Raw genomic sequence first — 27235 nt, forward strand, 5'->3', positions numbered from 1 at the left:
TAGATTATTGCAAGTCTATAGATTACCAACGAATATCTGAACTTGGGATTACACAATCAGCATTTATTTTTGTGTCTTAGTTTATTTAAGGAGTTTTAAACCATTAAACAGTTAAATGAAGCTCCCATATTAACATTGTAGAACTAAGACGAAGTCATATTATTTTTTATAGTACAAACAATTATAAATGCGTGCTTGAATTAATTGTAGATCGTATATAAAGTTCATTACTGTGGGCCATAGACGGCGTACAGATTACTTTATTCATACGTTTTAATAAAGATTTTGGATTACTCTGTCCGTGAGTGAACTGATCAAATATGGTAGATAAATAGTACATTTTTAGGAATCAAATGTTAGAGGTGGAATATAAAGTACAAAATTGAGTTTTTAGCAGTGGTTCTTTTATTTTGGTGGACTTTATATGGGGTTTTTACCTAATTAACTATACAGATCAGATTTAGTTTTCAATTGTTGTTTAAAATTTTGTAATTACCATCACTTCATTCTTGACACTAAGGAGAATAGGGATCACTACGTTGTTCTGTTATTCTTTGGTTATTATTTTTTTCTAATGTTGTTATACTAAAATGTGGCAGCCAACTTTCACATTACTTCGTAAAGTAATTATTCCATCAATAAAAGCAAATACTAAGTTATTTTATTCATCGAAAAGCCGGTTACCAAGGTCAACTGTAAAGTTAACTCTCGTAAGCGCTAGTGTTGGAGTTCTCGTCGGAGCAGGATATGGAGGTTATACTCATTATAAAATTAACGTCAAAAAAAGTTTAGCACCGGTAGAAAATGAGGAGTACCCATTTTTGCAAACGGCTCCAGTATACAGACCTCATTATAAGGTAAATAAATTTTAGTGTTCTTTAATTTTTATAAATGGATGAAGATGGAATGGTAACCCCGCCTGCGCTATCGGTATACACAGGTGGGGTACTAGTGAAGGGTGACAAATGAGGATGAAGGCAGTATTTCTGTTGCTTAAGTTAATTCTCTTTACATAATGAGTCTTGGAATTAAGAGGAAGGGTTACTAATTTCATTATTATATTTGACTTCTCAGTTTAACTGCTATGATGATAACAAAGGCAAAGACAAATCAAATTACCAAGTATAGAATGGAGGCAAAGACTAAGGTGTTGTCTTAAAAAACGGTAGATTTTGAAATTGCTACTTGTATTAGGTGAACAATTAGCTATATTGTCATTCCAAGGTATATAAAAAACTTATAACCTACGGATATGAACAGCATCAAGGACATGATGTCTTTCATATCTATAGGTGACAGTAACCAGTTTCCAACAGGTAGCTTGTTTGTTTTTATAATTATTATAAAAAAAGCTTTCTATGTTTTACCAACACAATTCCATTAAATTGGGCAAATTCTTTGACCACATTCAGTATTGAGCTCTTTATTATATCTGTTTTTTGCATATGTTATATAAGTAGGTACTTATTATCATTATTGACAATGTTCATTAAGATTTAGTATTTTATATCCAAATGTAACTAGACACATTTTGGAAATATAACTGATTAAAATGATTTATTTTTATTTTATTATATATTTAATTATTTAACTTGCTAATGTTAAATAAAAATAATTCCTTTCTATCGCTATTGCGACATTATTTAGTTCAATTATGTACACTGGGCTGAATCTCATTGCAAAGTTTCTATCTATGTTAAATATCTTGCAAAGTTTATAGTTTTTTAGCACAATGTGTCTGCATTTGCAATTTATAAGAGCTAATTGTGCTTGTAATTTGGCTCGCGCGAACTGGATAATAAGTAACTTGTGTCTCTCTCTCTATTGTATTGTATGTGTGTATGTTAGATTTATGATTTATAGAGATTATGAACAAAATCAATATTTCATTTATAAGTAAAGATATGTGGTTACTGATATTTATACCTGACTATACATGGTGTAACACAAAGTTTATGACGATTCTAAATCCAGTGTTAGTACTTGTGAATAATTTTCTTTAATGTATTATTACATTATGAAAATATTTCTTAGAATGAGAATCTTTTAAATATACTAAAAAGATCATGCAATTTCATAGCTTGTATGAGATATTTGATGCAAATCATTTGTTATTTTGCATTTTTGAATTTATATGTAATGTATTTATTTATATTTAAGTAGTACTGCCCAGCGAAGACCTTCTTAACTAATTATGTTTTTGCGAAAGATTTAAGCCTTTATAACTGTATGTTAAAGAGTGTTTCATGATGATGATGTCTTTTTCAGATAATAAACGATGGTGATACCAGTAACCTACAATTGGTACTTTTCCAATATCGGACATGCCCATTTTGTTGCAAAGTACGTGCGTATCTCGATTCTCGAGGTATCAGCTATGACATAGTTGAAGTGGATGCGGTCCTCCGGCAAGATATTAAATGGTCTACATATAAGAAAGTGCCAATTGTGTTGGCAAAAGTAGATGGAGGTTATCAGGTTTGTATTCATCACTTGTATTCTAGATATATAGAAGACTATATTATCAGCGAGTAACATAAGCTATATAATTTTTTAATTTTCTTTTTCTAACCATTCGAAATTGTGCTGGATCCTTAGTATTTAATAATATTGATATTTTTAAGCATTTTTATATATTTATTTTTCGAAAACATACCCCCATTAATAAAAATCCAATTGGTACTTATATGAATAATAATAGTCTCGAACATATCACACAGTATAGGGTTCAATTAAGTAGATGTATTTATGGTGTACATAGAAACTGAACAATTTATAGGCATACATTAATATTTTTTTACTTTCAAATCAAAATAAAGAGATGACTTCATGAATAATAATGTTTATGAGGATCGAACCCACACACAGTCGAAGCATTGTCTTAAAATGTTACACAATTATAAAACATATTTTTAATTTTATAGTATAGTACATTTAGTGAATGGTTTTTAGCAATTATTGGATAGTACAGCTATAATTTCTGTACTCGAGACACACTTGCGGGACAAATCGTCAGAGTTACGAGAAGTCGTTCAGTTTTATCCGGTTACTAGGTACCTAAATGATGCAGGAAAAGATACCACAGACATAACGAATAAATACTTTATTATGCACAATAACGCCGTGCCCGATGAACGCGAGAAAGCGGCTGAGAAGTAAGTATATTGTAATATCTATATACTAGTAAATAAGTGAATATTACAATAAATAATCTAATGCTACAGGCTAATGGCAAACAAAAATATTGTTTAATTAAAATAAGAATATTTGATATAATTAATATATTGACTAAAGGAAATTATATTTCTAGTGAAGAACGTGAATGGCGCCAATGGGCAGACCGGGTTCTCGTCCATACATTGTCACCTAATGTTTACCGTACTGCTGGCGAGGCTCTTGAGACATTTAAGTGGTTTGAGGAGGCAGGTGGCTGGAGACAATCATTTCCCGGTTGGGAGTGTGCAGTGATGGTGTACGGCGGAGCTGCAGCTATGTGGATTATTGCTAAAAGGCTAAAGGCTAGGTAAATACTGATTACAAGTTAACCTTTTAATTACCCTAGTCAGATTTATCCGACAAAAGTTGTCATGCCAGTAGCGCTCTTGTAAGATTTATCCAATAGAGAACCTGATATTCTATTTTTTTTTTCTTTTAGTCAGAATGCTAATTATTTATTATTACTTTGTTATGAGAGCATGATTTACGCATTTAGATTAATGAGGATTGTAATATTGATATTTTGTTTATAGTAAAATTGCTGAATTTGGTTAATATTTTTTTTAAATAATATGAATGCAAACTAAAAACAGTTACCATTTGTAGGCATAATATCAAAGATGATGTCCGACAGTCACTGTACGATGCCGCCAATGAGTGGACCGGCGCTATAAAGAAGAAAGGCTCGCGGTTTCTTGGTGGCGAACAACCGAATTTAGCAGACATTAGTGTTTATGGCGTGTTGAGTAGCATCGAAGGTTGTCAAGCCTTTCAGGATTTAAGAAATCATACCGATATAGGCAAATGGTACGACGATATAAAGAACACTATAGGCAGGAAAATGGGCAAAGTTGTTGCAGCCACAGCACATGCATGAGATGTCATACAGTAAATATCGTTCTTCAATCATCGTTACTCCCACATCAATAATTAAAATATCATTTGCACCACTATTATATGGGTATATGTCATACAGTTAATGTTCAAGTCGTGAACATTCTTGTTTATATAAATATTCACCAGTTCACTTGGTTTAAGTATATCCCACATTTTAAAATAATACTGATATTTCTATGTTATATGTAGAATTACATAACTCCTAGGAGAAATTTTCTAATTTACTATCTTTATAATTATGCCGTTAGTTTTTTTTTTAATATTGTGCCTTTAAAAAGGAGATTGAAATATGGTAGATGTGTTGCTTTTAATCAGGCTTTTGTAGGTCTGCAGGTCATTATTCCTAAATTTATTATATATTTTTATAATAATGTTAGTATTGAGAATATGTAGAGTATTTGCATTCATGTATAAAAAAAGTATTATAAATTGTATGCCTTGTAGACTTAAATTCAGAAGCTCTATTAGAGTATTAATTCTTTATACGGTTATTGTTGAAATAATAATAATTTAGTAAATAGTAATATTGTTTTTTTTTTTTAATACTAATAATAATGGTAAAATAATAACTTTTTTTTGATACAACTTAGAATGGCAAACAAGCTGACGATCAACGTACATATGACGTACCATGGACATAACAGAGTATACTGTTTCGCCCATGATACCCCCCATGCGTTGCCATTCCTGAGGACTCAGGTGTTATTCCTCTGTACTTAGTAAATTCACGCCATATCCCACCCTTCAAACCGAAACACAGCCTTGCAAACACAACTGCTTCACGTTTGAAACACGAATGGGACAGAGGTACCCAAGCAATCGACTTTTGTACAAAGTCTCCCTCTGGTAAGTAGTAGTAGATAACTAGGAAGTATTTTAATTAATATATTTATACAAAATGATACAACAGGTATATAGAATAGCAAATTATACAGCCTTCAAGTTCGAAAAGGTAACAATAATAAATTTTATATACGATGCACTAAATAATTAATGTCGCCCTTTCAAATTGGCAAAATTTTTAAAGATAATTAGATTCTAGTATTTCTATATAATTAAAATATTATCGACGTCACGCAAGATCATGAAGCGTTTAAATTTTTTTTAGAAAAGATTAATAATTAATATAACAAATATTGTCAATTAATAATCTTAAAAAATAAATTATAATGAATTAATATAAATAGTAAATATGATGCAAATTGATTTATGTTCAGAAAAGTTGTGGCTTAACATGCGATTTCTGAATATGCAAGAGAGAAGCCACGGTTTCCAATGTCTGGCGGTGACGTGGCAGTGGCTCCTTCGTCCCCATTCGTCACTACATAAATTACGAACGGTTTAGCTGTCGCTGTGAAAATAAATATTTACATATTTTAAAAATAACCAATATTTTATAACAACTTTTAAATGAGAGAGATAAAATGTAAAAATTCACTATGTAGCTGTGTTTTCTAATGTGATAAGACATAGATTTACGTTACTACTCTGTAGCATTTCGGTGAAAAATAATTGTAAATTAGTCATAAAAGTAGATGGTTACGAAAAGTCAGGTTTCAATATAAACTCAGCGGCGTAAACGAGTAAGAAGTCGTAACGTAAATCTTTGTGCAACTCGCGGTATGGCTTTGATTGGTTACTAACTAAATAAGGGTTGGTATTAATGTTTGTATGTTAATCACAATATACCGTAAAGTAGTTGATTAGATTTCATTCAAATTTTACAATCGATCTTGCTGAAGTTAATCACGAAAGTCAATCAATAGTTTGTCAAAAGTTGTTTAGAACGTACAGAATTTTATTTATTGAGTAGTCATGCTTATGAAAAAAACATCTAGATATTGTTAGTAGTATTAAAGAAATCATGTCCATGACTACGTGAATTTTATCTGTAATTATTGCAGATTGTAAATTATAATAGCTATATGCCTATAACTAGCTGGGCGTAGCTATTTTATAATATTAATATGATTAATTTTATACTTCCGCGTTGTTAACATAGAAATACACGATTATGACTTAACGCGACGCGATTACAGGTAAATAATAGTACCTTAATATTATTTTTATCGTGAACGTTTCGTTCAAATGCTATGTGGATACCGTATAGTGCGTAATTTAGACATAGACAATATTGGTGATGATGTGAGGATTGCAAAAGAAACTACGCATATTTACCTGTAATCGCGTCGCGTTAAGTCCCCATCGTAAATTTAAATATTAGTATGGATAGAAAATGCTTACTTTGAACGGAAACGAAACCGATACCACAGAAGCGGTCAGCGCCGACTGCTACGCCAGTGGCTGTCACTGTCGGGTTTGGTATAATCACGTAGTCGGTGGAGCAAGCACCGTCGTTGGACGCACCCAGTGAGGTGCCGAGAACTGTGTTGTCCGCGCCTTCTACGTCGCCAGATATAGTGAACGAGTAAACGTCGTTGGCACTCTGTAATATTAACAGAAAACAATATATTGAACTAGTGCGATGACTTGGCGGAATCAAATTAAAAATACCATTGGACATATTTACACAAGGCCTTTTATCCAAAATAAAGCAAATAGATAATTATATACTAATTATTTTTAAAAATATATTACACATACAATACACAAGACCTATTCTCGCAGAGATCGAACTCACAAATATCAAAAGATGAGGCGGTGTGCTAAATAGCTATACCATCAAGATCGTTAAATGTAATATAATGTAGATAACGTGGATTACTATTTTATTGCTATTCAGGTTATTCTACGTCTATGGGTCATTGAATTGATGAAAATAGAATGTTAACCTCGCCTGTGCTATTGATATATTATGGCGGAGTGCCAGTGAGTGATGATGAGGATAAAATCAGATCATTTAGCTCATCGTGTCATCGTGATGAATTCACCAGGAACATAACACTATGCTTGCCAGGAGAGAACGTATGGCCCTTAATATACGGTAGGTAAGGTAACGTTCATTAAAGGAAGAGGTTGTTGAGATTGTTGATGTTGATGGTCAGGTCAATTCACGCAATCTCTTTTGGAAAATATCGTGATACGAAGTATTCTTAACCATAAAGTTTATGTTAAATGCATCACTTGGGAATGGGTAAACTGATTTAGCTAACTTTCAACTGATTTCAAAAAGGAGCTTCTCAGTTCGGTTGTATTTTTTTATGTTTGTTATGTTATAACTCCATCATCTTATATATCGATTTGTTTTTTTTTATAAAATTTAAAAAATTGGTATTGCCATAGTCTTTTTTTGTGGAACGAAATCTTAAATTATTATTACAGTTTGATCTTCGATACACAAACAATAATACGATTTATATAACAATACGATTAGGATTTTTAAAGAATGAAAAGAAATTATATATAAATTTTAATTTAAAGTTGAAAAATGTTCCAGTTATATTGTGAATGGAAAGTTTTTATTACAATATAAAATATAAATGAAAAGCATTCTTACCTGCGAATATTGAATACCACAATAACCGGCCTCCATTCGGATGCATATTCCATAATTCAAATTGGCCATTTGTCGAGTGCCAGTGACCAGGGACGAACTGAGGACCGTATTTGCGGCTGATCCGTAGTTAAAGCTATTTATTGTCCCTGAAGTACCGGTGTAGTACTGCAAGCACCCATTTGGAGCTGAAGGAAGGGATATATAGATGTTTGAAGGTCTTAATGATCTGTTCACTAATATCAAAGTTATAAGTAGGTAAATTTGTTTAGTCTGTTTGTCCTACAGTACTTAGTTAATTAGCAAACAACCTAACGGTCTACATGATACAAAGTGGTAATGGTTGCCCATAGACATGAAGTCCTAGATTGTGACAACCTTGAATCTCTTCATGCTTTGTCATTCCTGAGGATACAGATGTATTAAGTACTTCTGGTACCGAAAAATTATACAAGTTCATAATGGTCGATTCGTTTAGATATCGTTTCTAATTAAATAAATTTATAAATACGTTCTAAACTTTTTAGGTAACTAAGTATTACTACTTAGTTACCGAAAAAATAGGTATGATAAGTAGGTAAGTAAGGATTTATTAATATTATTGAAAGATTAGCTTTTTCAGGCAAAATAACCTGTTACACTGCGACCATTTCATGATATATTGTTTATATATGAGTGGGCTATAACCACATATTAAGCGCTGCGACGATTCTTCCTCACTATTATTATTATTTTTTGAACTTGAAAGCGTGAAACGTCTGAGCTTTAGGCTTTACTAACATAAGAAATGGGAAAATGAGGTAATTATAGCGACTTAACGGCTTAATCAATCAGTATGAAATTTAATGATATACACGTACTACATGGCATGAAGAAGGATACAAGCTATTTTTTATTTCAGTCAGTGAAAATATCCCCAGTCATGGAAATGAAGTCGCGGGTAAATGTTAGTTTATCTATAACTGTATGAACACATCCGGTTTATGAGTATAGGATGACATATTGTTAAAATTTATCAAGATGTATATAGAATATACTAGCTTTGCCCATTATTTCGTAAATGAGGATTTTAATAATAGGAAAACCAAAGAAATAGGCCAGTTCTAAATGGTTATATTGTAAGGAACTGTCAAGATAGGTATATATGTATATATATAAGTATTATCCTTTTTGTATACAACTTTGAATGTTATCTTTGTTGTTCAATCGGTAGAAAAACGGTAAACAAGTAATCATGCGTTTAAGCTATAAATTATACCCATACATACCTATACCGGGGCAATCGCAGCCAAGCTGTACAAGTTTCATATTCCACCTCCTTGCGAATGTAGTGGAGGCGGTTGCAGTTATGGTTATAGTAATTGCAGCATTCCCATTAAAATCCACGAATATGGTCTGGCCTGTGTTGTCCCCGCAAATGGTGGGCACAACCGTGTTCCCGCCCGTCACTGTGACCGAGTCGGTGGCGCAGTTGCCGTCGCCGTCAGGTTGAGCGAGCACCATATCCAGAAAATCAATCCGGAGCTGCCACGGAAATGGTTAGGTTCATTGTATTTTTTAATTAGCTGACTTAAAAAAAAGTGGAGAAGCAGTCAATTCGAATGTTTTTTACTTGTTTACCTTGTTTGTTTAAGTGATATCATCGACAATTATAAATATATCTTGATGATTCTTTTTTAATCGAAAGAGGTTAGGTGCAGAGCCGGACTTTTCATTAAACATTATAGGGTACTGCCCTAAGTGTGGACTAAAAGACGATGTAGTGATAAACACTGAAAAGGGAATTCTACGTTGGTTTAGATTTTTGGAGAGGGTGGATTAAAGAAGAATTACAAAAGAGGTTTATCGTGCAAGAAAGAATGGAGATGTTGGTAGGGGCCGCCCTAAATGGACTTATGTCGACCAAACAGGCGACGTGTTAAAGGAGAGCCAAATTAAAAGTACCCGTAACCGGCGAGCGTGTATGAAAATATTGATGAATGTGGAGGAAGCAAAAGAGGCATGAATCGAAACATTTGGCGTTCCATTGTTTCTGCCTACTGTAATGAGAGACAGACGTGATAGATATGTACCTATATATGTAATAACATTATACCAGTTTTCTTGCAAGCGCGACTTACCTAGCCTAGGGGCCCTGACATGATTAATTCGCCCTAGTTTATATGGTGTATTCGCTACTTAGTGTGGTTTCATACTAATTTTGTCAAAATTGTTTGTTCGTTCTTTAGTCAGTCAGACTTTTGTTCTTTAACATCTATATGATCATGTGACAGCGTCATTAGTAGGCATGTAATAGATGTAGGTATCTTTTTCTTTATTCCAATTTTTACTTTGGAAAATGTTAATCAGTTTTATTTATATTGTTATTGGATTCAGTTGTCATCTGGGGGGGGGGGATGGGATTGTTAGTAATGCGGGCTACCAGTCCCATTGCTGGAAATATACTCTGTCAGGTCGACCTCCACGCGGTTCCCCCTGGAAACCATCGTGCTGAGTTCCAGGTGTATTCATCACGATGGGTTGACTGATCTGCCTTTTTTCATTATTCACCTATCACCCCTCACTAGTGCCCCGCCAGCGTATACCGTTAGCGCAGGTAGGGTTACCATTCCATTAATCATGCATTAAAGAAAAAAAATCTTTGTTACATACGTAGGTAATAAGTGTACATAAATATGAATGTTGATGAACTCATTTGTCATCCAATTTTGGTACATCCATGTAGAGAATACGTTATTACGAATGAAACAAGATCTGTAGGTACAGATTAAATGACAAAGTGAAATTTATGGGGCATAAGCACAGATATTGAAATAAGATACTAAGAACACCTAGATAGTTACTTTTTAAATAGCAGAATTGATTCAGAGACCTATTTACGTATCAGTAAGCGAATATTGTATTTCGGTTGCTCTGATTTTAAAATTGATTATATCTTCATCTTTTAGTGGTTAACTGTTTATTGCTGAACACATAAGCTTTTCCCATAAGAGAAATTTTGCCAGTAGTCGCCACGCTTGGTAGGCGGTTTAACTTATAACTGTACTCGTAGTTAGGCTTTTAGAGATGTGTTAAGATGGACGCTGGTGCATATCCCTTTACCATTAAGTTCCCTTAGTCGCATTGAATTAAAATAATGATTATATATCGTAACCTGTAAACTCTAATTTCTTAATTTTATTGTTTTACCTGACAAATGTTGCTATTACACCTGTACACAGTAATACTGCAAGCTGCTCCGCCTGCATAAGCGGAGGGATATCCCGGACTTGTGAAATATGTATTATTGACGTTGGTGGTGGATCCGCATCCTCTTGTCACTAAAAATTTATAAATAATATGAGTAGGCATCGATTAGTAAGCATCAAACAAGTTGGATGGTCATCTAATGCAAGCCCATACTTTTAGTTACATTACGACACATAGAGTTATGCCCATGTTAGTATTAATTTTGAGCGGTATCTCATCGAAATGATTCTTATTTGTAGATTAAAATATTGCTGCTTTTTACTCTGTGTTTATAACGCTGCTTGCTTATTCCATTGTTTTTTTATTTTGGAGGAGAAAAAGATTGATGACATCCTTTCTACACCATGTTATGATTGTCAATCTTAAGAATTTAACGATAGGCTGATATGCTTAAAAATATAAAAGCCCTTACAAATTATTTAACAAAATATATATTCACATGCATATAATTGTAGAATTATTATGCATTATTATTTATTATTATTTTGCCTTGTTATTTAACAGCCGATAAAATAAATTCTGTCTCAATATGAGTTTATAGTTATTTCGTTGGTGATGAGAAATGGGGGGTAGTAGGTGAGAGTGAACGCTGGTCAGTTAGCCATGAAATGGGATGCTAGTCCTCATTACGAACAATCTTTCGTTCTTGTATTCTTGTCTTGATATTTATTAGGTATATCTTACCGTCTAATAGTTTATCAATACTACGAATACTACGTAACTAATAAATATGAATGGGATTGATTGTTTGCTATGTATTAATGTTTATATTTTATCATTATTATTATTTTATTTTATGCAACTTAAAATGACAAACAAGCTTACAGCCCACCTGATGGAAGGTGGTAACCGTCGCCCATACGTTGCCATTCCTGAGGACTCTGTTATGTTATTCTTCTGTATCCTGTAAATTTACTGCTATATCCCATGCCAACACAACTACTTCACAATAGAAACACGAATGAGACAGAGGTGCCCAAGTAAACGACATTTGTACAAAGTTTCCATCTGGTGCATATATTTATATTACATACCAACACAGCACCGGCCTCTTCTGGAAGCACAATTGCCCGTGATGGTACCATTGAGGTTGTGACATTCTCTCCGAGCAAGGCATGTTCCTCTCATGGTGCCTGTAGTGGAACACTCCGTGTTTGCGAAACGTACGATGCTTAAGAAAGGGAACACTGTAACCGACAAATAAATAAGATTGGCCAACATCATAATTTTGAATTTGCAACTAATACACATTTTTTATTTATTTATTCTTTATTGTACACAGAAAAAATTACAACATATAATATATATATATATATATATATATATATATATATATATATATATATATATATATATATATATATATATATATATATATATATATATATATATAATAAAGATGTACAACAGGCGAGCTTAACTCTGTAAGAGTTCTTACACATCATCTTCATTTCGGCCATTATCCGCCACTGCTGGACATAATTCTCCACCATACCATAAGGAACGGTCAACGGTCCTAAACCACCTGCATCCACTGACACCCAGCAATGCATTTCAGGTCGTCACTTCATCTAGTGGGGGGTCGTCCTATACTGCGTTTAGCCGGACGTGGTCGCCACTCAAGAACCTTTCTTCCCCATTGGTTGTCTGTTTTTCGAGCTATGTGACCAGCCCATTGCCATTTCAGCTTGCTTATCTTTCGGGCTATGTCGGTTATTTCGGTTCACCCATCCTCTCCCTCTCTATAGCCCGCTGAGTAACTAGTAGCTTTTTCATAGGGGCAATCGTATAGGACCACGTTTTCGTTCCGTAAGTCAGTGGCAACACGCACTGATTAACAACCCACGTCTCCAAATTGAGAGATATTTTGGATGAAAAGATGTGGCGTAGTTTACCGAACGCTGCCCAGCTGAGTTAGAATCGTCAGTTGACGTCTCGGTCTCGAGAAGTTGAACTTACGAATTCTATTTGCTTATACTATTTAATATATATATATATATATATATATATATATATATATATATATATATATATATATATATAAAATAGTATAAATATATATAGAAATGACGTATTTGAATGCCATTATATTTATGCAAATATTTTATACATCATCAGAATAGAAAAATCTATGTCAGTCTTGACTATTGGGTGAATTGGTAAAATCTAAATCGTTGAAATCATTTTAAGGGAGTATAGTACTAGATTTTATGTTTGAAAAGCTGCATAATCAGATTATTAGTCTATATGAGTAATGTTTATGTGTGAATAATATTTCCATGTCAAATTTTTGAAATAATTTCGATGAGTACTCGTATTTTACATTAGAGTTCTTCCATTTTAGTTCCATATTATTTTATTATAATGAAAGTAGTATTATATTTTAATTTAAGATATTATATTCTTTATAAAAAAAAACTAGTTGATATATTTTTGAATTTTCGGTTATTCTGAAATTTTTACGAATTCCGAAATCTTTGGTTAAAATGCATGCAGTGACACATATGGATGTTATAGAGTGCATTTGATATATTAGTACTACTTTTGTTATCGTATATTTACGTTATGGTTTAAATGTATAAAAATATAAGAATTTACTAGATGTTATTTATTTTAAACCTATCTACTTACATAGTACCTACTAGGTATGTATAATAAAATTTTGATATAAATAAGATTCGCATAGCATAAGTGCATATAAGAGTAACACAATTAAACATATTTAAACATAACATTTGAATAATACTTATTAGTACTTACAAATTTTCCCTTTCCTACTGCTATATTCCTCTAAATCGTTATCTTCTAAAAGGTCATCTTTATATTGTTCTTTTTCATTTTCTTCATTGTATAGTGAAACTGCGGCAACAGTTATAAGAATTGCAGCGATTACAACCAAAGATCCTCTATATGCCATCATTTTTGAACTGCTGTCAAATTGGCTTCAGAACTTTTCTTTAAACACTGAGATCATAAGTTGTACCTGATTTAAAAGTGATACATTTTGTTTGAGATTCCACCAAAGCTAACACGTCTAGCCCAGAAATGAGAGGGGTCATCTCAATCATGTATATATAAAGTGGGTGATAACGGTTGTCTGTTTGTGAAAACTGTTAGGGATATTACGGTTTTACACTTAGCGACTTTGTCGTCACCGCTGGACTCTAAAATGACGCTTGTTTATTTAATGAATATCTATAGAGTAAAACCTATTTCTATAGACAACGTATAGTCTTAAATCTCCAGTTTTCAGAACTTTATAAAATGAAATATGTTTTGATTTTAAATTCCCAAAATTCTCATATGACCAGGAGAAAAAGTAAACTTGGCTAGCAACTACTTAAATGAATATTTTATCAATAAAACTCAGTTTGTTAGTTTTTTTTAATCAGTAAGCAATAAGGTAAACGATCATATTTAGTGATTCTAGCTGATTCAGCAAACGTTTTGCTTCCTACTAAGTAATTTTTTTCAATTAAATAAGAAATATATTATCTCTCAATCTCAAGTAATAGCAAATAATGCTCATTTATAAATTTAATTAAAGTCGTGTGATTTTATGATTAACTTGAACCAACATCGCGGGGAACACATTTTTTTTATATTAACATATATGTAGTTTGAATTTTATATAATTTGATCTGAAAATTTACTGTAATTCTTATATTTATGTCTAATGCAATAAATAAAATAAATAAATATTTTTTCTTTATTAAGATAAATTCGTAGTAGTGGAATTTTAATGGTAAGCAGATAAATTGGGAATGAAAGTTTGCACACACAAACGATTCTTGTTGAGAAATCTCAAAAAGTTGGCGTTAAGAAACCTCATTAGCAAGCAAATATCAGAAAAAAATCTTTATTAAAACACAATATATGGGTGATCGTCTTTGAGCATTTATTGATAAATAATGTACCTACCTCAAGATATCTTTACCGGTGTATTTTTGTAGGTATCTATATATTGATTAAGGTTAAATAAATAATACAGACAGTCTAAATGTGACTAAATTTAATGTCTTCTGAAATGTGAAATTTGCAAAACATATAAGTATAGGTAGACACTCATAAATGGCAATACATTTGGTTTTTATATGAAACGATGAATAATTAGATAGCTTTTCTTCGGCAAAGTGCAATTTTATCTTACAAGTACACTAAATTATGTATTAATACAAACAAAGTAATCAAAGCTAAAGAAGCTAATTTATGTTGGCAACTTGGTAATTCATTATGTTAATATTCTACTACAATGATTATTCAAAATCTTAAGTAACTGATTAAGTTAGTGGGTAACTTATTTTTTTTTCTAATTCTTTTGTATCAGTTACCACTGAAGGACTAAACGACATATTTATAATAGTAACATAAAATGTTTGTTTCATGTAATCTACATCAATGTAAATAATTTTGAATTTTAATTGAGTTTTAATTCATTACATAAAGTTGCACTTTGTGAAAAAATGTGTGTTAAATGTATGTAGCAATAGTGGTCTTAAATCATGAACAAAAAAGGCATACATTTATAAATGTCATTTTTAGATATCGATCGACCATTTTCATGCCCAATTGCTTACAAGTCATATTTATGAAAGAAAATACAGCGTAAGTTTTTCGTGGAAAATTAAATTAAGAGCAATATGGTACAAGGCCATGGATCTGGTTGTAAATACAATACGTTGGGTGATTTTATGGCACAGTGTTTCAGTAAATATGTATTGCAATAATCGGAAAAAAATTTGGGGTATCTACTATCTCATAGCCAATTTTATTGATCTGTATAATGGTAACTGTAAGATTACAATAAATATACTTATTTTTTGTTCAATTTCATTGGAAGGCCACACTTACTTATTTTTTGGGCATAGACATATTTTTAATTGAATACTCTGTTTAAAAATTTATCAGTTTTAATGAATAGGTACATATATGTATATAAATTAGGTATACGTAATAACCTTTTTTTTACAGAAATAATACATAAAACTGCGTCTTTGTAAGAAATTATGTATTTATAATTGATAAACTATTGGATTATAATTAATTGACAATGACGAGGCAAGTAATAATGATAACATATTTAATATGTAAATAAAACAAAATGTTAGTAAATCACACTTCTGGAAACACTTAAAATTATATAAAAAAAACACATTATATTTGATTATTCTATATCATTAAAATACATATCTCAGGTTTTTACACTTAACTATACAAAAGTAGGTACATATATTATATATAAACAGATTTTAAAAACATGTCATTGGTAATAAATTATCTTGTGACTTAGTCAACATATTAAACTACGTACTAAATAGTACAGTCGGCTTCGTAAAGATATTAGGTGATAAGATGTTCAATACCATATCTCAGCAACTACAATAAGTATCAAATTTATGTTGGTCTTTTATCAAGTTATTTAAGTATGTTATGAATTAATAGCTTTTTCATATCATAAATTACATAACAAGGACTTACGAAAAGGTACCTGTGAAGAATATGTTGTTACGATACTTGATTGACTGTTGTTTAAAATTTCTTTCCGTATGATATTTTTTACTATTATTTACTATGATCTAAATGAAGCTGACTGTGCTATTACACAAAAAATAGTATAGGTACTAAAAACAATCATAATATTAATAATGAAATAATAAGTACAAGGAATAAGCAAGAAAAGAAAACAGTGAGGTACGTACGATACTTGGTTTTATAAAGAAAGACGAACTTATGACTACTCTTTTAATAATAGCTAAATTAAATTATTTAAAAATATGGCATCCACAGACACGTTTATGGCAATTACTCCTTTTTACAAAACTCGAAGAGTAGACTACCTTCTTACCTCTATGCTATTTGATTTGAAAGATACTGTTTTGATTTTAATTCTAAATGTGTTACTGTATTTTTTCGTATGATTATTTCAGACTAGAATATGGTATAGTCACGATCAAGAATTATATATTTTTTAAAATTTTTAGCCATTATTTTAATTTTTATATTAATAAGAAAGATTTAAAATTTAAAAATAAGAATAGAGAGATTTGGGAATATGGTTTCATTAAATATAATGTTGCATTGTTATGCAAAGCTACATAATAATTAGTTCATGACATAAGTTTCAAAGTCCTTCTTTTTTGTTTTATAACTTTCTCTATTATTATCATTACAATGTTTGTACATTGTATAACATACCACAAACTTTTTTATCCCCTGACAAGAAAGAAAAATGTTCTTCTGGGTGTTCTGTAGTTAAGATTTATTTGTTTTATTTATTTATAAGTAGGTACATTTTTTATTTATATTGGTTGTGACATCGCAAATCCTAAATATTAATATGGCTTTGTTCATGATGTTGAGTGTTATAATTTTTTTTTTGTTTAATATATTTATACTGCTAAAAGTGAAGTAACGTGATGGACAGTGACGTCATACCTAATAGGAAGTAATATAGAGTTTAAATAATATATTTTGAGGCCCAATGCATATAATTTGCTTTGAAGCTTAATTTATAAGAGAATAGCGTTATGACTAGCGTGTCAGATATTACATTAGCTAATCACGCTTCTAATGGAAATAAGTACATCCACTTCTGTAAATGACAGTAGATGGTCTCTATAGAAATTCATATTTAGTACATAATTTCATATTCATTCATAAAATATAATTCTAGCACTCAAATAGGTTTGGCTTGAATTCTTATCTTCACAGTTTCAATATTAAGTATGTAAAAACTAAATGCAACTGAGAGTGGCAAGATCGAAAATAGACGTATAAGTAGGTAATTATAGGATACTAAACAATAAACATATTCGAAACTAATTGTTATTTATTAAATAGCCGTATATTCGCACTGATAAAGTATAGTGAATATTTTAAACAAATGTAAGAATGTTTTAATAATTGCGAAGACAAAATGATCTTTTACAATTTTAAAGTATCTACTAGTTCTAGATAAAAGGCTAGAGTTATGTGACAATAAAGTTATAAAAGCTTAATGTCAATGTTCAGTATTAGAGCTATAATCTTAGACATGGTTTGGTATAATTTTATGATACTTCTTACAGGAAATTCTTTATTTTAACATAATTTTATAATGTACTCGTATGTTCATAATTTTAATACAACATAGTAATGCAAACATATTTTTTGGCTAAAATATATAAAATTATCATGGTGCATCTTTTTCAGTTATCTTGTACGAAGGAAATCGATGACTTGTTAAGAAGCGAATGGTTATATTATAATAATGTATTAATAATTTGCGTAATTAATAAATATCAAAGATATTAATATTTGCACGAAAAATAGAAAAAAAAAACATTGTAAAGCATTACTTAAGTAAATATAGTTACAGTATAGGTAGCAAAAACACTAATGACTATGTACTATGGCAATTCCATACTTAAGAGATAAAAAATTATATGTATGTACCTAAAGGAGAGATAGTAGACTGTTTAATTTTGCTTTGTATTCACATTTATTAATTATGTAAATTCATTGGACGGAGGCAATAAGGCTGATTCATATTTTTCATTTTCTAAAATTGCCTAAAGCGATTCTTTCATAAGAATTATTAACTTTATGCACTACAATATACATTCACTACAATATTGTAATTACATATTAAGTAAAATAAATACTTTTTTATTTGGAAATGAAAGTTACTATTAAGTACATTAAAAGGCGAAAGCTGTTAGTGACGCATTTTTTCGGAATTATAAAAAATCTGTAATAAAATGAGACTAGAAAGTGTAATATTAGCGTGTTCGAATTTCATGACCTGTGAAGTTTCAGTAAATAACCTAAATTTAAATGACCTCGGAATTAGGTAACATTGAAGTACATTAATTCAGCATTTAGGTACATGCTTAATAACTCCGTTGTGCGCATGTCATAAATAGAATATACTTGTTCAACCCAGGTCGTATAATTCGATAACGCTTCTGTACGATTAAGCTACTAACTACCGACTAATTGTATATTCATATTTATATGATGAAGATAACTCTATAATATCTTGGATATTCCTTGCTCTCTTACTAAATAACTTACTATAAATTAACTAATAATATCTAATGAATACTTAGAGCTTACGTAACAAGGCTTATGTGCCGACACCAATTGCTATTGTGGTGAGCAATTTCTTTTATACACGATATATATTCAGTACCTACAAGGACACACAATTCTGTGCTTTTTACAAATCCAATTTGTAAATAAAATTCATGATTTCAGTTGGTACCGAGGTCAGGGCATTTTTAGCCGGGGCGGATCAATGTCGAAGAGATGAATACAGATGTTTCATGAATATAAAATGTAAATAAATTTTTTAAACCGTGTAAATATATATGACAAAGATTGAATGTTTCTGCTGCTCACGATAATGTCACATTTTTATATTTAAGATGATTTATTTTTTATTTAATTAATAAGGATTTAAAATGAAAAGCAGCAGCTGCATTTGCACATTAAAAGTTAAGGATTGATTGAAAAAAAATTAAAATAACACGGATACTTAGAACTTGTAATTTTTTTTAAGACTATTGGTAGTCGATTTTCTTGGACATTTTGAAATTTTTGTTCCTTATTTACTTATGTTTAGATGATTGAACAGATTTTATGAATTTTGGTATACGTACTAGATTAAAGCTGATATTTAACAAAAAATGAATATATTTATTATAATATTAGCTGATTTAGCCAGTCGTTGATTTGTCTCCTAGCGATATATATCGGGTGAAATATTTTAATCGTAATAAAACATATTTAATGTTTCCAGTTGGAGCAAAATATACAAATTTACAAAATTACGTTGAAATCGGTTAAGCGGTTTTGGAGATTAGCGAATATCGTGACAAAAAATTTTTGTATATTAAAATAAAGTTCATTCTGTATCGTTACGTCATGTCATCTACTCGGTATGGAGATACCTAATATACTACAAGACATTTTAATATCTTTATCCAGATTGTTATTACTTGCAATGATCCTCAATTTTTTTTAAATATTTGCCATTTTTAATGAAGATATATTCCTACGTAATTATTTATATACTCGACATGATTCGCTCAAGATAATTTTGTTTCCTAATTAAAAAGAGCCCCATGTAATTAATGCCTGTAACTTTAATAAAGCTGAATAAAATTTATGAACTTATTCTGAACGAATCTTCCAATATGTGTTAAAATTAAAAGATCAATAATGTTATTATGATTTGATTATCTACTAGTAGAACAATGAAGTTCGAAGTGAAAAACATACGAACTATTGTCCAAATTCTTGGATTTGGTATTTCGTAGTAGACTCCAGATTTCATACGTTTATCACTACAATTGTCATTCATACTGCCATTTACTATAAAAAAAATTCTAAAATTTCGAAGACGAATGAAATATAAAAATGTTTATAATGAAATTGCAAATACATCGTTCAGATAATCGATGGGGTTATGACGAACAAATCATAGGTTTCTATTTAATTTCTTATTAGGTATTCTTCGTATTTTGTATAAGAAGATACCTCAGTTCCAGTTTCGGTTTAAATTTGTTTTATCTTACATAAACAATTTCGGTCTGAAAGTTCGAAATAATGTTTATGATAGAGTCCATAATAATATACAAATCATCATCGTAGGTATCATAACTTGAGCATAGCTGTAAAGCGATTTCCTTGGTAATGTTGTTGTACATATTGATATTGTAACAATAATATAAAAATTTATTTTTCTGTATGTATTTTATGTCAACTGCTGTTTAATCGCACACCTTGTCTCACAACATAAACTAGCTTACATTACATTTTGAGAAGTAGGTTCCTACCTAAAATTAGCTGTAATGCATTAGACGTAATATTTACAAGTAATTAACAATTTTTATTAATTCCACATTAAATTTTATATTTTTTGGTGAACATATGTTATGGACCAAATATTATAGGCGAGTTTTATAACATTGACTTCTTTTTATATTGAGATGAAGTCTCTAAAATAAATAAGTAAATATTTTTTTAATGTTTATTGAAATTTAGGTACTGATTTGAATTAACTTTGAAAAGATAAATGTTTATATATAGATATTTTATTAAAATTTGCTTCAAGGATAGGTTATATCCTTACTTCGTACATATAATCCCTCATGTATACGATTAGTAAATAAAAAAGTAATTTTTGTAGCATCTAACTGCGAAAGAAATAGTCGCAACTTAGTTGCGACTCTTTCGCCACCACTCGTTTTTTGGTTTAAAGCATGGGTCATGGCAAAACACCTTAGTCCTCAAGAATGGCAATGTGCATGGATCATAGTGTATTCTAGGCAATGGTCATCATTTTTCGTGAGGCGTCAAGTGGTTTACAAATCCAGTTGGTATAAAATAATTTGTACACTTCGTAATCGTTTTTACTGTCCTTACTATGACAGTTTCGTCCTTAGACATAATGTCGTAAAACGAGACCATTATTTGTTTATTTTAATTTTATAATTTTGACCTTAAAATTCGGTATTAATTTGTTAAGTATTTTACTTTTGTTATTATTTGCGGAGTTTCTATAAATAAGTATAATTTTATAACTTCACCATATGATAGACAGGAATTGTATATAATAATTTGATAATATCATATCTAAAGAAAAGCGACTTAATTATTCTTAATACAAAATATTTTTCTCACATTAAGTTGTTGTTCTTCTTTTATTAATTTTAACGTATGCAATTATAGTAATTACAGTATTTTAATTATTTGGACCATAACAAATGTTAATTATCACTAATACATATATAAATACAATATTTTTGTTCAAAATAAAGAAATATCAATTTTAATTTGATACAGTGACCATGTAAACACAAAAATAAATGAATGCTGGTGACATTTTATCAATTCATTATAGTTTTCTATCCTAATCACCAGCTGCACAATGTGAGAGATTTTATACATGTACTTACCTAGTAATTATATCCTTTTAATATATTTAAATAAAATCTGTGAAATTATAAGAGATTTGTTGTGAAGGGAAAGCAATCTTTACAAATGTAAGTAAAATAAATAAGTTTGCACTCGCGTCAAGCGTGCCTCCGCAGTGCGTCCGCTGGCGCGTAGCCCGCCACGTGCCCGATTGCAGGTCACAGCACGCCGTAAAACGTCTCCATCAAATTTGAGTCCAGCTCGCACTCCAAGAACATGCTTTCACTGCATTCTTCCTGATAATGAAATAACAGTTGTACTGATGTGCAGTCAAATATACGAGCACTCTTATATCAGAGGTTTTATACAAAGGTGACAGCTTTGGTACCTCTGCTTTACTCGAGTTTAGTCAAGCAATATGGTAGCAAAATAACAGGTATAGGTGTATAATACCCCGGTCCTCAAGCATAACTCCTAGGCATATTATGGAAGTTACAGTATATTCCATGGAGCTATTAATGTCTATAGGTAGTTCACATTTTCTATAAAACGAGTTAACAGCTTGTATTTCTAGTTGAATAAAAAAAATAATAATTTGAATGAGATGATTCTCATTCGATTGTATTTTTTTGGTGTTATTGTTGTCAATCCTGAACTGTGTACATTGAGATGAAACAAGATATTATTGCGTTAACCTGAGTGGTGTGCGAGGCGGGCGGCTGCTCACCGCCCCTCCTCGCGTGTCATTTGGACGTCTTCGGCAGGTGCCGCTTCATGTGGAGCGCGAGGTGGTCGGACCTTGCGAAGGATCGCTCGCAGACAGCGCACTTGAACGGCTTGGCGCCCGTGTGTTTGCGGTAGTGGCGGGTCAGTTCGTCGGAACGGGCGAATCTCCACTCACATTCCGGCCACTGGCAAGTGTACGGTTTCTCTCCTAAGGATGTTTCAATATTAGTATCGTATTTAATTTCAAATAGAGAGTGTAAAGAATTTAAAAAGAGAAAAGAGTAGAAATATTCCGCGTTTACTAATTACTCGTAAATCTACGAAGTTTTCCCATTCATTAATTTATTTATAACAACATAAAGAAATAAAGTATGAACATAAATAATAGAAAAAAATCGCAATGCCGCAAATATTATTGTATATAGTGAAATTTCGCATCAGCTTTAAATAGCAATACAATTATATTATAAAATAATATATTAGTTCGGATAGTGTATATATTTACCTGTATGTATTCTTTGATGAGCTTTCAGATGCGAACTTTTCGTGTACACCTTTGTGCAACCTGAATAATATTTTTTTATTGATTACTAATAATATTTTAAATTTATATATGCTTCAGTAATCCAATATATGACAGAATTCAATATTGAACAGAATTAGTCGTAATTTTAGGACCGAAAGATCAGTAAATTGAAATTTATTTTTATTATAAGTACGATGTTATAGGTGACTACGTGATATACGTAGGTACATACGTAGGTGATATACGTGACAAAATTAATACACTTTTGTAAATAATAAGAAATATTATAAGGTTTTTGGGTAACTATGTTTTACTTAAAGTCCTATACTATTCTTACTAGAGCCTTACTAAAAATATGAAAATGAATTTGTTTATTTGTTTCCTAAAAGAGCCTTAACAACTTAACCGATCACTATGAAATTTGGTATACACGTACTATATTATTTGGATAGAGAAGGAGATAGGCTACTTTTTATCCCAGTCAATAAACATATTCTGATCATGCGGAAGAACTCACTCGGCTGGTGGGTAAAAGTTACTATAGTTATACATGTGGAAGTTTGTCTAAATCTTTATACATGTCAATATTTGTCACTCAATTACGCTTAAACAAATAAAAGGATAAGAATGTAATTTGGTATAGAAATGACCTATTATTTACCTGAATCATTACAATGGGTAGTTAATCTTTATGTTAATTTATGTTAATAAAGCTGTGAGTTACATCTAGAAAATCTATAAAAATTCAAAGTGGTATAATTTTAAGTAATTCATCCAGTTTGACATTTTTATGATATTAAATTTAAATGTAAGTCATTAAAATTTTATTTACCGATAAAATCGCAATGGTGCACTCTTCTTTTTTCCAGCTCTGGGTTATTCCTTCTGTTGTACTTGACCTGGGGCGGTGAACCGAGGCGTGCATGCGACAATGGATGCGGAGGCGCCGGCGCAGGAGGCTGCTGGTGCATCTGCATCGACTGCGCCATTGGCTAGTGGAAAATATAAATAACCCTTAAAACATTCCGTTTACTTCCTGAATATATACATACTCTTAAACTTATAAAAGATTATGCATTAGTAATTTATTAAAATGATAGATCTTGCCAAATTACTTCAGACTAGGATAAATAGATATGTTGTTGGAAATTAGAAGTAAACATCTGAAGAGACAATCCAGGAAACTCTGATTTGATCAGACTTATAAAAGATTTCTGAATTAGACTGAGAATCGAACCAAGATATCATTTGCTCTGTGCTTAGTATCATAGTATTTATAGAAATGCTTATTGAATAATTTTATATGTTACCAGTTTTTAATTTTATAACCAATAGGTAAAATAAACCATTTATAGATGGCGTACCAAAATAAAACAAATACCAGATTTTAAGTTAGACCTTCAGAAACACAATTATGAAAACCGTGTCTACTTTGGTGCAGTAGTTTTTGTATGATGCTGGAACAAACATATAGACGGACAAATATTCACAAAATTGTTGTTTTAACTTCTGTTGTTCTTATTGTCATTTATTTTTTTTCTTAAATATCTCTACAGACATCGTCTAGTTATAATTTTATTCTATGAGTAAGATGATAGTTTTTGAAACTACAAATTCTGCTTCGTAATCTACATAGTTATAATATAGATGAGTCTTCTATTAATACAGTACTTATAAGACAGTTATTATGAGATAAAACATTAGCTCACCTGCGGGTGATGATGGGGGTGTGCTCCAGGATGCGGTACATGGGGCGCCCTGAGCAACGGTGGCGGGTGGTATGGCGGCGGTGGCGTCCGGCGAGGGCCACCCTGCAAACAATAGTTCATTTTTCGTTTCTTCTAAATTCATTGCGATCGATTCCGCCAATAAATTCGTGATCTAAATATCAAAAATTGTTTACCACACACCATTTACGACTGCAACTGATCCATTTTACATTTATGCAGGACGGCTTACCCGTCACTGACCATCCTACTTACCATTTGAATCATAAATCGCATTCATATCAATGTCCTTTCATGTCAATGTCATGACATTGCTAAAAAGTAAACAAGATGCATAATGGTAATAAAATAATCGCCGAGCAGAGGATGGTACCATCAATCTGCAGGAATTCGCATAGCATTCTACGGGTATACTGAATAATTGAAATTTAAATTTGATACTCAAGTATTCTGTAACGTGTCTTGAATAGATCATATTAGGTGCAAGGATTAATTATAATTTGTCTTTTTTTAGTTGGCATATATAGTAAATAGTTATTGTCATTTCAGCGAAATAATAGTGTATAAAAAAATATCTAGAATTAAAAGGTTCTGTATTAATTAACATCTTATAATTATTAAATTTTATCTGAGCATCATGTTTTTAAATGAATTATTTCGAAAAATACATATTATTTACTGGATATATACCAAATAGACAAAAAAAAACAATTTATATTATTTACACGATTATTTATAGCCACAAAACAAAATTTTGAGTATTTCGTACCTGCATAGAATTTCCTGGACTGCCTTGGTCGGAGCCGGGTGGCGTCAAAGGAGACATGTAGACCAGCCTATTAGGACCGTATTTCGCAAATGGCGGCGCCGGCTGCTGCTGCGGCTGATGTTGAGGAGGCTGGGGATGCGCGTACGTTGGCGGAGCGCATAACCTTTCCGTCTTGATCTCCAAAGGACTAAGTAGCGGAGTAGCGCATTCTTCGAGCAGTGGATCATCTGCCTCAAGTTTAACGTGAGTGGTTCCAAGGGAAGCCAGCATGTTTGCGTTTTCAGGATCGATATTTCTGATAGATGAAGCGATATCCTCCCAGAGGGCAGGCGCGGGGCGAAGGAACGCATCGTCGCGGGATGTGGTGCCACCGTCGAACAGGTCCATGTGGGCGGGCGCTACCGAGGCGCCCTCCTGCTTGCACAGCAGCGACTCTAGCTCAGATGTCTGTAACAAAGAACAATTTATTTATGGTATAATTTAAAATAATATTATTATGGTGTAAGTAGTATATACAAAAATAGTGTGCATTTGTGACTGACTTGGATCTTGAAAAACAGTTGTGTTTGCATGGTTGTGTATTGATTTGAAAATTAACACAAGGCAATGAAATGATAGGGTACAGAGGCATAACACCTTAGCCTTAGTAATGGCATGAGGTACTTCTCATTCCATTCATAATTCCGGCTCTTCGTGGGTATCGTAGTCTATTCTGTGATGTCTGTGGTGCTATTAATGTCTACCCTTTGCCTTTGCTTACCTGATTCATTAATTTTCTACTTTAAGTTAAAAAGAAGTAACATTATGATTAACATAAAAAAGGTCTAACAATAAAGTAAGAGATATTAAATCGTTACCATATAGTTATTACAATTATAGCTAAATCTTTTCCAATGTTGTTACTAAAGTAAATAAATAACAGCTTGTGCAAGAATAAAACTGTTTGTTTAATAATAGTACAGGACTAAGGAATTCCTCGAGAAATTTATTATGATAATCCTTTGATCACAAAAGCCAATCTCAAGAGGCCACGGATCTTAAGTGACAATGCAATTCATGGCTTTAGAATAAAGCTTACGAATTTAGTGATGTATGTAATGATATTCAGAGCATTATGATAGAGTGATAAAATAGTATTTGACTCTGCATGTAACATGTTAAAAATGAAATATTATAACAATGTTTAAAAATAAGTAATAGACGTAATGTTTAGGTCTTTTAACTTAGCCATTATATGATATCATTTCTTAGATACGATTACAACAAAATTTTGGAAATTAGACTAAATTTATGTGAAATAGTTTATAATAAATTTTTGAGCCTTTTAAGGTAATAACATGACGGTCAACATTACTGGCAACGTTTACTTTATATCCTACAGTGACAGAACAGAATTAGCCCAAACTCATAGTAAAAGTAAAAGCCTTGAAAGATTTATTCCAATAATTTAGCTTTAGGGTAGATGTACTACACATGTCAAATATAAATAAAAAAAAATATTTCAAAGTTCTTGTTGTTTTAGTATGTTTATTAAAAATCATGATTAATATTTATATACATATTAAACCTAATAACATAGTAAAGAAAAGAGAAAGAGTAACTTTCATTTTTTTAATAAATTTTGAATAGTTTTGAATTTCTTTTTTTGTTTTAAAATACAATCTTTTTATTTTAGATATATACCCATAGTTACATTCCGTTACTTAGTATAATTTAATTTAATTTGTGTAAATTTAGACATTAGTCTTTTGAATATCGTTTTGAATAGG

General features: G+C 31.3%; 3 protein-coding genes across 4 annotated transcripts in view; 1 reads left to right on the plus strand and 2 right to left on the minus strand.

The window, feature by feature from the left end:
- Nucleotides 1–289: 289 nt before the first annotated feature.
- Nucleotides 290–4637, plus strand: LOC113518764 (prostaglandin E synthase 2). The gene is made up of 5 exons (XM_026903746.3): nt 290–857; nt 2269–2478; nt 2953–3155; nt 3311–3523; nt 3823–4637. Exons 1-5 carry the CDS (start codon nt 591–593, stop codon nt 4091–4093), a joined length of 1164 nt encoding a protein of 387 aa, XP_026759547.1. The 5' UTR covers nt 290–590; the 3' UTR covers nt 4094–4637.
- Nucleotides 4638–4799: 162 nt separating this feature from the next.
- On the minus strand, nt 4800–13904 carry LOC113518061 (uncharacterized). The gene is made up of 7 exons (XM_026902824.3): nt 13577–13904; nt 11851–12003; nt 10757–10887; nt 8836–9091; nt 7571–7755; nt 6358–6559; nt 4800–5464 (listed from the first exon to the last, which is right to left on the minus strand). Exons 1-7 carry the CDS (start codon nt 13734–13736, stop codon nt 5343–5345), a joined length of 1209 nt encoding a protein of 402 aa, XP_026758625.2. The 5' UTR covers nt 13737–13904; the 3' UTR covers nt 4800–5342.
- Nucleotides 13905–14813: 909 nt separating this feature from the next.
- Nucleotides 14814–27235, minus strand: part of LOC113520281 (dendritic arbor reduction protein 1) — an 89876-nt gene continuing 77454 nt past the window's right edge. For both annotated transcript variants that reach the window (XM_026905560.3, XM_031911469.2), the window contains exons 3-8: nt 25467–25913; nt 24680–24781; nt 23803–23962; nt 22950–23009; nt 22414–22652; nt 14814–22014 (exon numbers count right to left, since the gene is read on the minus strand). In XM_026905560.3, the coding sequence (XP_026761361.2) occupies nt 22462–22652; nt 22950–23009; nt 23803–23962; nt 24680–24781; nt 25467–25913 (960 nt within the window). In that variant the 3' untranslated portion in view covers nt 14814–22014; nt 22414–22461. The remainder of the gene's footprint in view (nt 22015–22413; nt 22653–22949; nt 23010–23802; nt 23963–24679; nt 24782–25466; nt 25914–27235) is intronic.

The sequence above is a fragment of the Galleria mellonella genome, unplaced genomic scaffold, assembly GCF_026898425.1.
Source record: "Galleria mellonella isolate WM207_F2 unplaced genomic scaffold, CSIRO_AGI_GalMel_v1 utg33, whole genome shotgun sequence".
NCBI lineage: Eukaryota > Metazoa > Arthropoda > Insecta > Lepidoptera > Pyralidae > Galleria > Galleria mellonella.